The 16209-nt window shown below is 37.4% G+C and overlaps 1 protein-coding gene and 1 long non-coding RNA gene across 15 annotated transcripts in view; one reads left to right on the top strand and one right to left on the bottom strand.

The window, feature by feature from the left end:
- LOC128698165 (uncharacterized) overlaps positions 1-10201 on the top strand; it is a 420261-nt gene extending 410060 nt beyond the window's left edge. For all 13 annotated transcript variants that reach the window (XM_070088900.1, XM_070088907.1, XM_070088896.1 and 10 more), the window contains 2 exons: positions 132-308; positions 2966-10201. In XM_070088900.1, the coding sequence (XP_069945001.1) occupies positions 132-305 (174 nt within the window). In that variant the 3' untranslated portion in view covers positions 306-308; positions 2966-10201. The remainder of the gene's footprint in view (positions 1-131; positions 309-2965) is intronic.
- The window catches only part of LOC138853236 (uncharacterized), an 89972-nt gene that overhangs the window by 20424 nt on the left and 53339 nt on the right, over positions 1-16209 (bottom strand). The window lies entirely within an intron of this gene.

Genomic DNA, 16209 nt, shown 5'->3' with positions numbered 1-16209 from the left:
TAGTGTAAAAGGTACTTTTGCAGCACCATGTGAAATTAAATATTAAGAATAGCACATTCACATAATTTACAGTAGTGTTAAGATACAGCATGTTAAATTTACAATGTTTTACACGTATGTTTGACTTGCAGATTGAGATGTTTCTTATGGGACATACTCTGGGAGTCACACTGCAAGTTGTTCGTCCTGCAAGCTTTGGTAAAGATGATTTTATATGTTATTATCCTGATGCTAACATTGGCATATGGCCGGAAATTAGTCTGGTTGCCGAGGATGATCGTCACTATAATGTTCTTGTCAAATGAGTGGTGAGTAACTCTTTAGATTTTCTGATGCATAAATGTCCCTTGCTTTTTTCTGTAGATGTATTTCATGATGATAGCAGGTGTAGGAAACTCACTAGACCATTAATATTAAGTTTCACTTAACAAGTCGTCAGTGCATTTTGCAGTCACACACCGATTTACATTACAAATGTAGAATTACTGGTAGGAATGGGACATCACATAATAGTGATTTTGCGAGAATTGAGGGGAAACATGGAAATAGTTTTTTGATATTATTGAGAATTTATTGTTCAGTACTGCATAAGTATTGTTTCTTTGCCATTTTCTCTCATGCCTGTTTTAAACCTAATATTTATTTAGAGCAACCAGTCTGCCTAATTACCTAGCAAGAAGAATCAATACTGTACAATAATGTATTTCTCTAACACGGGTGCTTAAGGCAGATTCTTCCTACTTGCAGTACCTAGCAAGGCTAGGTATAGTAGTAGGTTAGACTTTATGCAAGAGAATTTTATAAGGACACACTTAAGTCACATACCAATGGTTTAAGGGTATTTCCATAAATATGACTGACTAATGGCATTTATAAGGTGTGATCAAAACTTGAGCCTTCCTTCCTTAGGAAGGAAACATAGATCTACGTTCACGTGCATAGCACTCCGAACATAGATCTACATTTTTTTTACAGTTGAAAGCATGTAAAATTAAACATAGATCTACATTCAGAGTGCTATGCACGTGAACGTAGATCTACGTTTGGACAGTTCAAGGGTTAGCCTTCAGTCTGCCTCATTCTTGCCAAGATTCATTACCAAACTCAGAATCATTACAAATGTATTTATTACAGAACGGTATCCCAAAATATATCTCTATAGTAGCGTTTGTGGCGGACAACTGCTTGATACTAAACTGACCAAAGAGAGAGAGAACAGGAAGTCACTCAAGGTTATTTCTTTTCACAAGTGTTCTTGATGGATCTAAACAAGAGTCTTCTGGCAGGGCTGCATCTGCACTTGTTGTCACTTCCCTAGTTAAGAATAATAATAAATTTGTTGAGTTAGGCATAAGAATTAACAACTGGGTGTCTACACTGCAAACTGAATTGTTTGCAATCCTACTGGTGCTTTATAAAGCTAACTTATGACACTGAGCTTGACTATCATCGTTACTGATTCTTTGTCATCATTGAAGGCTCTTTGACTCGTGTAATGACTCCAACAACATGCTCAGGTATAAATACTCAAAAATCTGGAACAAAGGAATTAATGTACAATTGCTATGGATCCCAGCACACATTGGATTACTCCTTCATGATAAAGTTGATATGTTAGCCACGAAGAGTACCCAGAAGGAGAATGTAGAATATAACTTTGGTATATCTGTGTCTAGCATTAGAAATAATATTAGGAGAGAAGTAAATAATGAAAATGATTGCTATAGGAATGCAGTTAGAAGCCTGAGTAGATCTATAACCCACTATGATAACATGAACATAGATAAGTATGTTTATGGAGCAACTTGCAATGTGAACAGACTGACTGATGTTGTAGTGGCCAGGCTTAGGCTTGGTTACAAGTACTTCTGGTGGTTTGGGAGACACACAGATGATGATCAAACTAAATGCAAATTATGTGATCAGGCATATGGTCACTGTCTTGAACACTATGTGCTTAATTGTCCACTTATTTAGGAATACAGAGATAGACAGTATAATAACTTATGTGACATGTCAAGATATCTTATTACTGAAAATAAGATACCAGATATACTACTAAGCACATTTCCTAAATTTGCTTGTAACAGATAAGTGAACTGTAGATATATAGATATAAATCCATATGTGCACCTGTTAACCCTTTTGAGGCTTAGTTCCTAGGCCTTTTGTGTATCTATATGCTCTTGTGATACTGTCCACAGGATGGATATGGGGTGCATAATAAACTAGCCACTTCAGTGGCAAAGTCTAAAAATCTAATCTTGAGTTCACTGAGGGAAAACTCAGAAAACTTGACGAGCTGTTGGAGTGTGAACAGGGTAATATTTTGTGAAGGGATTCAGGACAACCGGTTATCTGGACTTGAGTCCTGGCGGTGGGAAGTACAATGCCTGCACTTTCCAGGAGGGGTTTTCGATATTTGCTTTTTAGAGTGACATCTAAACTGTTCTATCTGTGTGCCTCTGTAAAGACAGTGATGGCATGAATGATAGTGATTTTTTTTTTGTCATCCTGCACTGGTGGGAGATGGCCAGCATGTTGAGAAAAAACAACAGCAGCAATATAGTGTCCAAAGATAAATAACAAAAAAAGGCACAATACTGTGACTGGAACGATACACAAATAACCCGCACATAAAAGAGAGAAGCTTACGACACCGTTTCGGTCCGACTTGGACCATTTACAAAGTGTGACTTTGTAAATGGTCCAAGTCGGACCGAAACGTCGTTGTAAGCGTCTCTCTTTTATGTGCGGGTTATTTGTGTATAGTGTCCAAAGACACGTGTATTACATTAAGATTAAACAAGGTACAGGTGCTAGCTACTTCAAAAATTTTTTATTTGATTTGATTAAGATAGTATCTTACAGTTCTCTGTGATGAAATTTGTGTTTACAACCCATTGTAGCTCTGTGTTATGTATTGATATATGACAAATTTCTCTGATTTGATTCTTCTTTTCAGGGGTAGTGAATTCATTTTCTTCTTGAAGACAAATGCTGAGGATGTAACGACTACATTTCAACGTGATTATTTCTATTTAGCTTAATTACTGCCATTTCAGAATAGATTCTCAAGGTCGTCACTAATAAATCCGATACAGTATTCTTAAAATCTTTCTTCATAAATTGTGAAATAGGGTATTGGTATATAGATTTATGACAGCTAACTCATGAAACTGCCAATAAGACATGCAGTTCTGTGTGTGACGTTAATTTATTGAAAGTTTTTGGGAGTTCTTTGTCTTTATCTATAAGCTGAGACAAGGGTGGACGTATGTCATAAAGTAGCACTGGCATTAAGCAAACAGTCTGTTGAGATTATTCATTGAAAACACAAAAATTGTAGCAATAAAATGTTTTTTAAATAAGCTTCACTTAGTGCTGGGTCCTCTCCGGTCAGACAGTGATGTGGAATCCATAAGAAGAACCCTATACTGTGTGATTCGAGGGTGCATGTAGAATACAATGTATATAATGTTTATTGTTAGCAGTTTATTAGTTCCTATAGCATTCTGTGTATATAATAATTGTATATAACCTGTGATTGTTGAGTCAATGATTTTATCGTAGGACTTAAAAGTGGCAAAAATACATTAATTTTATCAAAAAATCATTGCTTGTATTATACGCTACAAAATGTCTGTATAAAATACATTACGCTCTGGAGATCATATATTTCTTGAAGTTTTATTTAACGATCTCCAGCTTTAAATAATAATGACAAAACAAACCCCTATTTCATAGAAAGTTGAGAAGGATTTGCTGAAGAAAGAATTGTGTGAGTCCATCGTGGGGAAATGTCACAAGTATGACCATTCCAGACCCAGTCATACACGAGGTACATCAACTTTGGTTGCTGTAAAATAGACTATAACTCGTGCTTATTTTCAAAGTCATACATTAGAGATAAAACAGGATTCTAAACATAATTCCTGATTTCTGAAGTTTGTGATACTCAACCATACTTTTAATATGAAAAAAACCCAATGTGTATATATATGAATGAGTAAAATTCATTTGGGTTTGGTAACATGCATTTCATGTATGAACGTGTAGATATAGGTTTGTACTACAGCAGGTCACAGTATTAAATCTTGTTGTCTTGAAAGTTTTCATAACATTCTGCATTACATTGGTTTGCTGCTGCATCTTGTGAAGCATACCAATGAATTTTTATTAATTTTATGCTGTGTGCATCACTTAAGACAAACCTGTATGTCCATGCTCATTTAACAGAGGAAGCATTGAAGAAAAACCATGTGAGTTATGTGTTAGAACTGGGAATGCCAGTTTTCTTATCTGTATCTTGAACAAGGAGCAGATGCTTCAACTTAAGTGTCGGGGTAAAAATATTCAGCTCCTCAAATTGTCATCATCTCCTAATGGGTTTATCCAAACAAAAACTCAACATAGATTTCATGACTACCGTAGTTGCGATAAACATTTAAAATACCAAAGAAATGCAGTGGTGATAGTATGAAAGATTTGTTTCGGGTACAGTACAGCAGTCGGAAATCATTGTAGTATAGCATGTAATTCTAATTTTATCTGTAGAATCTCATTTTGCACTAAGTTATAAAAAGAAAATACATAGAGTAATGTGATTAGGACCTGTAGACCCATCTTTGCTAATTTATTGGTATTATTAAGGCTCACTGGCATTCCTAATGTGACACAATATTCTCTTGACTGTCGGGTCATCTGCATCCAGTTTTGTAGTGCATTTTGCCTTTTAGACAGCAAATTATATTTCTACATTATTCCCACAGATATTGTGTTTGGTTTTAAGGACTGTCTTTATTTCAAGTATAATGTTTTCACATGATTAAGTTTTACAAGAAGCTGAATGTATGAGAGATGCAGGTGTTGTAACATGGAGTGTGGTACATGTCTTGGTCATTGGATGCTGATTTATTTTTTCTACCAAATTCTTTTTTTTTTTTTTTTTTTTTTTCCAACAAGTCGGCCGTCTCCCACGAAGGCAAGGTGACCCAAAAAGAAAGAAAATCCCTAAAAAGAAAATACTTTCATCATCATTCAACACTTTCACCTCGCTCATACATAATCACCGTCTGTGCAGAGGCGCTCAGACACAACAGTTTAGAAGTCCCTCCAATCTGTCAATATCCCAGACCCCTCCTTTAAAGTGCAGGCATTGTACTTCCCATTTCCAGGACTCAGGTCTGGCTAAATCTATAATAACCAGTTTCCCTGAATCCCTTCACTAAATATTACCCTGCTCACACTCCAACAGCTTGTCAAGTCCCAAAAACCATTTGTCTCCATTCACTCCTAACACGCTTGCTGGAAGTCCAAGCCCCTCGCCCACAAAACCTCCTTTACCCCTTCAACTTTTTGAGGATGGCCCCTACCCCTCCTTCCTTCCCCAACAGATTTATACGCTCTCCAAGTCATTCTACTTTGATCCATTCTCTCTGAATGACCAAACCACCTCAACCCCTCTTCAGCCCTCTGACTAATACTTTTAGTAACTCCACACCTCCTAATTTCTACACTCCAAATTCTCTGCATAATATTTACACCACACATTGCCCTTTGACAGGACATCTCCACTGCCTCCAGCCACCTCCTCGCTGCACATTTACAACCAAAGCTTCATGACTATATAAGAGTCTTGGTACCACTGTACTTTCATACATTCCCTTCTTTACCTCCATAGATAACGTTTTTTGTCTCCACAGATACCTCAATGCACCACTCACCTTTTTTTCTTCATCAATTCTGTGGTTAACCTCATCCTTCATAAACCCATCTGCTGACAAGTCAACTCCCAAATATCTGAAAACATTCACTTCTTCTATACTCCCTCTCTCCAATGTGATATCCAATTTTTCTTTATCTAAATCATTTGATACCCTCATCACCTTACTCTTGTCTATGTTCACTTTCAACCTCCTACCTTTACACACCCCAAACTCACCCACTAACCTTTGCAAATTTTCTTTATAATCTCCCATAAGCACAGTATCATCAGCAAAAAATAACTGTGTCAACTCCTATTTTGTATTTGATTCCCCATAATTTAATCCCACCCGTCTCCCGAACACCCTAGCATTTACTTCTTTTACAACCCCATCTATAAATATATTAAACAACCATGGTGACATTACACATCCCTGTCTAAGACCTACTTTCATGAGGAAGTGATCTCCCTCTCTTCTATACACCCTAACTTGAGCCTCACTATCCTCATAAAAACTCTTTATAGCATTTAGAAACTTACTACCTATTCCATACACTTGCAACATCTACCACATTTCTCCCCTATCCACTCTATCATATGCCTTTTCTAATTCATAAATAAATGAAAACTTCCCTACCTTTATCTAAATACTGTTCACATATATGCTTCAATGTAAACACTTGATCTACACATCCCCTAAAGCCTCCTTGCTCATCTGCAGTCCTACTCCTTGTCTTACCTCTAATTCTCTCAATAATAACCCTACTGTACACTAACTGGTATACTCAGTAAACTTATTCCCCTATAAGTTTTACAATCTCTTTTGTTCCCCTTCCCTTAATATAAAAGAACTATACATACTCTCTGCCAGTCCCTAGGTACCTTCCCCTCTTTCATACATTTATTAAACAAAAATACCAGCCACTCCAACACAGTATTATCCCCCCCTGCTTTAAACATTTCTGTCATGATCCCGTCAGTTCCTGCTGCTTTACCCCCTTTCATTCTACGTAATGCCTCACGCACCTCCCCACACTCACATCCTGCTCTTCACTCCTGAAAGATGTTATACCTCCCTGGCCAGTGCATGAAATTACTGCCTCCCTTTCATCAACATTTAAAAGTTCCTCAAAATATTCTCGCCATCTACCCAATACCTCCAGCTCCCCATTTACTAACTCCCCTACTTTGTAACTGACAAATACATTCGTTCCCTAGCCTTTCTTAACTTGTTTATCTCCAAAAATTTTTTCTTATTTTCAGCAAAATTTCTTGCCAGTGCCTCGCCCACTCTCATCTGCTCTCCTTTTGCACTCTCTCACCACACTCTTCACCTTTCTTTTACTCTCCATATACTCTACTCTTCTTACAACACTTCTTTGTAAAAACCTCTCATAAGCTACCTTTTTCTCTTTTATCACACCCCTTACTTCATCATTCCACCAATCACTCCTCTTTCCTCCTGCACCTACCCTCCTATAGCCATAAACTTCTGCCCCACATTCTAATACTGCATTTTTAAAACTATCCCAACCCTCTTCAACTCCCCACTACTTGTTCTTACATTAGCCCACCTTTCTGCCAATAGTTGCTTATATCTCACCTTAACTTCCTCCTCTCTTAGTTTATACAATTTCACCTCTCTTACTTGCTGTTGCCATTTTCCTTTTGTCCCATCTACCTCTTACTCTAACTGTAGCTACAACTAAATAATGATCCGATATATCCGTTGTCCCTCTATAAAGCCTACCCTGAAGCCTACCCCACCAACCTTTTATCCACTAATACATAATCTAACAAACTACTTTCATTATATGCTGTATCATACCTTGTATACTTATTACCAAACCTCTTTCTACGCATAGCTCAGTTAAAGGCTCCCCATTTTCCTTTACCCCTGGCACCCCAAATTTATCAACTACTCCCTCCACAACATTTTTACTCACTTTAGCATTGAGATCTCCTACCACAAGTACTCTCTCACTTGGTTCAAAACTCCCCATGCACTTACTGAACATTTCCCAAAATCTCTCTCTTCTCTACACTTCCCTCTTCTCCAGGTGCATAAATGCTTACTATAACCAACTTTTCACATCCAACCCTTATTATACTCCACATAATCCTTGAATTTATACATTTATATTCCCTCTTTTCCTGCCATAACTTATCCTTCAACATTATTGCTACTCCTCCTTTAGCTCTATTTGAAACCCCTGACCTAATCCCATTTATTTCTCCCCACTGAAACTCTCCTACCCCCTTCAGTTTTGTTTCACTTAAAGCCAGGACATCCAGCTTCTTCTCATTCATAACATCCACAATCATCTCTTTCTTATCATTCACACAACATCCACGCACATTCAAACATCCCGCTTTAACAGTTTTCTTCTTTTTCTATTTAGTAAGCTATATGGGAAAAGGGGTTACCAGCCCATTGTTCCTGGCAAATTATATTGGTCACAAAATAGTTTATGGTCTATATTTGAATACAAAGCAGATTTCTAGTCATATGTTGTGGACAGAGGCAGACTGGGTCTTAAAACCAGCTAGGGCATCTGTCACCTATCAGATCGGCTGAGGGCCAGAGGCATGTTTTCATTACTCAGCTAAGTCATGTTCAATCTTTGTGCAGCAGCTGTGACTTCAGTTAATCATGACATTTTTTCAGCCCCCCCCCCCCCTTTTTTTTTTAACCCAGCCCAGTGGCCCACCGGGCATTGACCAGATGCCCCTATGGCCAGTCTGCCTCTGGTCATTGACCTGTAATAATGAATTTTATAATTATTATATAAGCCTTATAATACAGATATATACATATTAGACCACAAACTATGAAAACAATAGGCATTTATAAAAATCCACAGTTTTTCAGAGATTCAGTGGACTTGTTGAACAGACCCCAGTTTGAATCTTGGAAAAAACTTGTGGATGTGAGACTATATATTATAATACACAAGGGATTTTCCTGTGAATAAATTTAATGCATTTAAATATAATACAAGCAATTACTGAGGCAGTATTACATCAGCTTATAAGCACAGTACTTAATATTATTTTGCTTCTTACCATACAAAGGATTTACTTTGTATTTTGGTTTAAGATGCTCTCTGGTTTTATTGCACCTGCATTTTTAAGCATGAGCACAACTTTCACCAATTTTTGATATGTTGACTTAAGTTCTTACTTTCCCTTTTGTGTGTGTTTGGAAAGCATAGAAATGTTTGAGTCACAAAACGTACTTGTTGAAGCAGTGTGCAGGTTAGTTCCAACATTAGTTGCACATCTTGTCAAACTTAATTGAAAATTTCTGATGATCTATCATGAATTAGTGATAATTTGAGAAGAGCATAAATCAACAATTATTTTTTACTATAATAATGCAAATGCAATATAAAAAGTTGGATATTATAACAGAATATAGATGACCTGACTGATGTGGATGGATTATATATACATTTCACAATGAAACTCTTGGAAAACATTGATTCACATTCTTACACTAGTCTTCAGATACATCTCATTTATGATATATTTATGCAATGTAACTATGAATTAACATTTATATGCAATTTGTATTTATTGATTTGACTATGAATGTATTTTTTGATACTTTCATATCAGTAGGTTTATATTTAAGTCATGATGTGTGGCAAGATTGTCACTCCTGACATTCTGATTTCATGTTAACATAGTAGGAAATATACTGTAATCCTTTTGGGTTAAGCATTAAAATGTTTAGAGATAAAAATGATATGTATATGTCAGAATTTATAAGAGTAGATTTGTGTTATATTTGCTTGGTAAACTGATAATAAAAAAAAAAAAATTCATTGCCTCAACACGAAATTCTACTTTTGTTGTACAGGTTGTTTGTGACTGACCAACATACTAGTAGTTAAAGATCAATTTTAAGACTTGAGGTACCGTATTTTCTGGCACATGAGACACAAGTGTGGGCTGCTTGCCGGCACAACGTTTCCAAGCAGTTGTTATGTATTATTATTATTACAATCAAAATTAAGTGCTAAACCACTGGGGGGTCATACAGTGCTGCAAGTTATGTAATATTAGTAAATGACTGCTAAAGCATAACCCAAAGCCTACCTTTGATAGTGACCTTGAGCATGTAAGGCACAGGATGATTTTCCAAGACTTTCTAAGGAAAAAAAAGCTCACCTTATATGCTGGAAAATATGGTATTTGTTTGGTGTTGACCAGGTGTTAATGACTCTGGGTAAGAAAAAGTAATGTCATATATTATATAAAGCTTTGTTTTGATTTTACTTACAAGTGCACCTGAAAAAAAATTTACCATTTATAATATATTTTCATATATGAGATGAAATTCTGAGTCTTAAAATACTTGCTTAATTCAAAGATAATTTTAAGTGAGGTCACTTTCTGTGTTATTTGATGCAGCTGTCAGGTATAGGTTAGGTTATGGTTCTGTACGGGGTTTTGCAGACCTAAAACAAAGCAAGTTTATTTTCCAAATGTGTTTTTATATCCTGGGTTTGCTAGTCTCATCAGCTATATGTAACTTCAGAAATGTTTATAAGTCTCTCATTTTAGAAAATATTTTATATTCTAAAACAAAAGGAAATGTTTTTTCGTACTTGACAACTGTACTTAGCAGTATGATAAGACTTATATTTTAGTACAGACCAAGGATGTGGAGTCAGAATCGGAGTTAGAAGCAATTCTTGGGTTACTGAAGTCGGTAAAATGTAATTAAAGGAGTCAGAGTCGGATGTGCCATAAATAAAGGAGTCAGAGTTGAAGGTGTGGTGACTCCACAGCCCTGGTACATGCTATAAAAAGTCAAACCTCAATGAAAGCCCCACCTTTGATCACATTGACTTTTCAACAGACTATTGCACCAAGATCCTTACAGGTTTAATGCTAAAATTGACTATATTATTATTAGAGGTGGGGAAATATCTGGATAAAACTGAGAATTATGGATTGAAATTTTCAAATCGGCAAACTGCATAGTACGTATCACCAGGGCTGGATTAAGAAGTCTCCGGGCCCTAGGCTATTCAGATTGGCGGTGCCCCTTTGAGTTACGGGTAAGCGAAGCGACCCCTTCCAGCTTGGGGGGGGGGTCGGTGTGAGCCTGTTTAAGGTCTAATTAAATGCATTCTGGCTATTTAGATTAAATTTAATGGGGAAAGTACATCAAGACAACCGAAACCATTTACCAACAGCCATTATAACTATCTTGTTAAATCATGCATTTTAAAGAGAATAAACTCAAGACAGCATAGTATTACTAGATTAGGCTATTAAAGTAGTGACATCATGTACCTATTATATTCAGCATAACCACTACAGCACTATTATTCCCTTTATAAATCACTGACCATTATTGTTATCATTGCATCATGCATAAGACTATCAAATCATATAAACTACAGAAAATTGGAGAGGAATCTCCCATACTCACCCATTAGCGGGAAAACACAGCTGTTCTGATGTAAACAAAGGCGTGTTGAGTGTTGCCATCTATGGTTAGGTTTATTTTTATTTTATTTCATTATTTATTTTTGTTTTGATTTTTTTTTTTTTCAACAAGTCGGCCGTCTCCCACCGAGACAGGGTGACCCAAAAAAAGAAAATCCCCAAAAAGAAAATACTTTCATCATTCAACACTTTCACCACACTCGCACATTATCACTGTTTTTGCAGAGGTGCTCAGAATACAACAGTCTAGAAGCATACACACATAAAGATACACAACATATCCCTCCAAACTGCCAATATCCCAAACCCCTCCTTTAAAGTGCAGGCATTGTACTTCCCATTTCCAGGACTCAAGTCCGACTATATGAAAATAACCGGTTTCCCTGAATCCCTTCACTAAATATTACCCTGCTCACACTCCAACAGATCGTCAGGTCCCAAGTACCATTCGTCTCCATTCACTCCTATCTAACACGCACACGCACGCTTGCTGGAAGTCCAAGCCCCTTACCCACAAAACCTCCTTTACCCCCTCTCTCCAACCCTTTTGAGGACGACCCCTACCCCGCCTTCCTTCCCCTATAGATTTATATGCTTTCCATGTCATTCTACTTTGATCCATTCTCTCTAAATGACCAAACCACCTCAACAACCCCTCTTCTGCCCTCTGACTAATACTTTTATTAACTCCACACCTTCTCCTAATTTCCACACTCCGAATTTTCTGCATAATATTTACACCACACATTGCCCTTAAACAGGACATCTCCACTGCCTCCAACCGTCTCCTCGCTGCTGCATTTACCACCCAAGCTTCACACCCATATAAGAGTGTTGGTACTACTATACTTTCATACATTCCCTTCTTTGCCTCCATAGATAACGTTTTTTGACTCCACATATACCTCAACGCACCACTCACCTTTTTTCCCTCATCAATTCTATGATTAACCTCATCCTTCATAAATCCATCCGCCGACACGTCAACTCCCAAGTACATGTATCTGAAAACATTCACTTCTTCCATACTCCTCCTCCCCAATTTGATATCCAATTTTTCTTTATCTAAATCATTTGACACCCTCATCACCTTACTCTTTTCTATGTTCACTTTCAACTTTCTACCTTTACACACATTCCCAAACTCATCCACTAACCTTTGCAATTTTTCTTTAGAATCTCCCATAAGCACAGTATCATCAGCAAAAAGTAACTGTGTCAATTCCCATTTTGAATTTGATTCCCCATAATTTAATCCCACCCCTCTCCCAAACACCCTAGCATTTACTTCCTTTACAACCCCATCTATAAATATATTAAACAACCATGGTGACATTACACATCCCTGTCTAAGACCTACTTTTACCGGGAAGTAGTCTCCCTCTCTTCTACACACCCTAACCTGAGCCTCACTATCCTCATAAAAACTCTTTACAGCATTTAATAACTTACCACCTATTCCATATACTTGCAACATCTGCCACATTGCTCCTCTATCCACTCTATCATATGCCTTTTCTAAATCCATAAATGCAATAAAAACTTCCCTATCTTTATCTAAATACTGTTCACATATATGCTTCAATGTAAACACCTGATCTACACATCCCCTACCCACTCTATAACCTCCTTGCTCATCCGCAATCCTACATTCTGTCTTACCTCTAATTCTTTCAATTATAACCCTACCGTACACTTTTCCTGGTATACTCAGTAAGCTTATTCCTCTATAATTTTTACAGTCTCTTTTGTCCCCTTTCCCTTTATATAAAGGGACTATACATGCTCTCTGCCAATCCCTAGGTACCTTCCCCTCTTTCATACTTTTATTAAACAAAAGTACCAACCACTCCAACACTATATCCCCCCCTGCTTTTAACATTTCTGTCATGATCCCATCAGTTCCAGCTGCTTTACCCCCTTTCATTTTACGTAATGCCTCACGTACCTCCCCCACACTTACATTCTGCTCTTCTTCACTCCTAAAAGATGGTATACCTCCCTGACCAGTGCATGAAATTACTGCCTCTGTTTCTTCCTTAACATTTAAAAGTTCCTCAAAATATTCTCGCCATCTACCCAATACCTCCATCTCCCCATCTACTAACTCCCCTACTCTGTTTTTAACTGACAAATCCATATTTTCCCTAGGCTTTCTTAACTTGTTTAACTCACTCCAAAATTTTTTCTTATTTTCATTAAAATTTCTTGACAGTGCCTCTCCCACTCTATCATCTGCTCTCCTTTTGCACTCTCTCACCACTCTCTTTACCTTTCTTTTACTCTCCATATACTCTGCTCTTCTTATAACACTTCTGCTTTGTAAAAACCTCTCATAAGCTACCTTTTTCTCTTTTATCACACCCTTTACTTCATCATTCCACCAATCACTCCTCTTTCCTCCTGCCCCCACCCTCCTATAACCACAAACTTCTGCCCCACATTCTAATACTGCATTTTTAAAACTATTCCAACCCTCTTCAACCCCCCCACTACTCATCTTTGCACTAGCCCACCTTTCTGCCAATAGTCGCTTATATCTCACCCGAACTTCCTCCTCCCTTAGTTTATACACTTTCACCTCCCTCTTACTTGTTGTTGCCACCTTCCTCTTTTCCCATCTACCTCTTACTCTAACTGTAGCTACAACTAAATAATGATCCGATATATCAGTTGCCCCTCTATAAACATGTACATCCTGGAGCCTACCCATCAACCTTTTATCCACCAATACATAATCTAATAAACTACTTTCATTACGTGCTACATCATACCTTGTATATTTATTTATCCTCTTTTTCATAAAATATGTATTACTTATTACCAAATTTCTTTCTACACATAGCTCAATTAAAGGCTCCCCATTTACATTTACCCCTGGCACCCCAAATTTACCTACTACTCCCTCCATAACATTTATACCCACTTTAGCATTGAAATCCCCAACCACCATTACTCTCACACTTGATTCAAAACTCCCCACGCATTCACTCAACATTTCCCAAAATCTCTCTCTCTCCTCTACACTTCTCTCTTCTCCAGGTGCATACACGCTTATTATAACCCACTTTTCACATCCAATCTTTATTTTACTCCACATAATCCTTGAATTAATACATTTATAGTCCCTCTTTTCCTGCCATAGCTTATCCTTCAACATTATTGCTACTCCTTCTTTAGCTCTAACTCTATTTGAAACCCCTGACCTAATCCCATTGTTTTGATTAATTTTTAAAAATCAATTTTACTCTCCAAACACTTGAACTTTTTAGGTAGGGACCCCTTTGCACTTGCACCATGTGCGCAGTCTTGGATGAGCCCCTGAACCCCTTGGACCGTGGGGCCCCCCAAATGCGCGGGGCCCTAGGCAAATGCCTAGTTTGCCTATTCGGTAATCCGGCCCTGCGTATCACTGAGTATTTTGATACAGTATTTTTTTTTCCAACAAGCCGGCCGTCTCCCACCAAGGCAGGGTGACCTAAAAAGAAAGAAAATCCCCAAAAAGAAAATACTTTCATCATCATTCAACACTTTCACCTCACTCACACATAATCACTGTTTCTGCAGAGGTGCCCAGAATACAACAGTTTAGAAGTATACATGTATAAAAATAGACACAACATATCCCTCCAAACTGCCAATATCCCAAACACCTCCTTTAGAGTGCAGGCACTGTACTTCCCATTTCTAGGACTCAAGTCCAGTTACGTATATGAAATAACAGGTTTCCTTGAATCCCTTCACTAAATATTACCCTGCTCAAACTCCAACAGCTCGTCAGGTCCCAAGTACCATTTGTCTCCATTCACTCCTATCTAACATGCTCACGCACGCTTGCTAGTAGTCCAGACCCCACGCCCACACCTCCTTTACCCCCTCCCTCCAACCTTTTCGAGGACGACCCCTACCCCGCCTTCCTTCCCATACAGATTTAAACGTTCTCCATGTCATTCTACTTTTATCCATTCTCTCTAAATGACCAAACCACCTCAACAAACCCTCTTCAGCCCTCTGACTAATACTTTTATTAACTGCACACCTTCTCCTAATTTCCACACTCTGAATTTTCTGCATAATATTTACACCACACATTGCCTTTAGACAGGACATCTCCACTGCCTCCAACCGCTTTCTCGCTGCAGCATTTACAACCCAAGCTTCACACCCATATAAGAGTGTTGGTACTACTATACTTTCATACATTCCTTTCTTTGCCTCCATAGATAACATTTTTTGCCTCCATATATACCTCAATGCACCACTCACCTTTTTTCCTTCATCAATTCTATGATTAACCTCATCCTTCATAAATCCATCCACTGACACGTCAACTCCCAAATATCTGAAAACATTCACTTCTTCCAAGCTGTATAGTCCTTGTGGCTTAGTGCTTCTTTTTGATTATAATAATCACTTCTTCCATACTCCTCCTCCCAATTTGATATCCAATTTTTCTTTATCTAAATCATTTGATACTCTCATCACTTTACTCTTTTCTATGTTCACTTTCAACTTTCTACCTTTACACACATTCCCAAACTCATCCACTAACCTTTGCAATTTTTCTTTAGAATCTCCCATAAGCACAGTATCATCAGCAAAAAGTAACTGTCACTTCCCATTTTGTATTTAGTTCCCCGTAATTTAATCCCACCCCTCTCCCGAGTATTATACATCAGTACAGTACTGTTATTTATGTACGAGTGATAGTGAAAGTGTTTAATGATGATGAAAGTTTTTTTCTTTCATGTTAGGTTTATCTCTCTTTTTGGGTCACCCTGCCTCAGTGGGAAACGGCCAACGTGTTAAAAAAAAAATATTAAAGTAACAGAATATTAAGAAAGAAAAACTCTTTATTACCAACTCAAAAAAAAAAAAATTACATTTCTTGATTACACAAACTCCAAATAATTATTCACTAAAGACCGATTCAGGTTATATAGAAACAATACATTTAATTTCTTGACTAATTTCTACCAGACAATTATGCATACCGTAGAAAAATGAGACATAAAGAAGCAATAAAATATATATTA

Source organism: Cherax quadricarinatus, chromosome 26 (genome assembly GCF_038502225.1).
Source record: "Cherax quadricarinatus isolate ZL_2023a chromosome 26, ASM3850222v1, whole genome shotgun sequence".
In the NCBI taxonomy this organism is placed as follows: domain Eukaryota; kingdom Metazoa; phylum Arthropoda; class Malacostraca; order Decapoda; family Parastacidae; genus Cherax; species Cherax quadricarinatus.
Note: the sequence above shows the minus strand (reverse complement) of the source record. Positions and strands in the feature narration are given on the sequence as shown.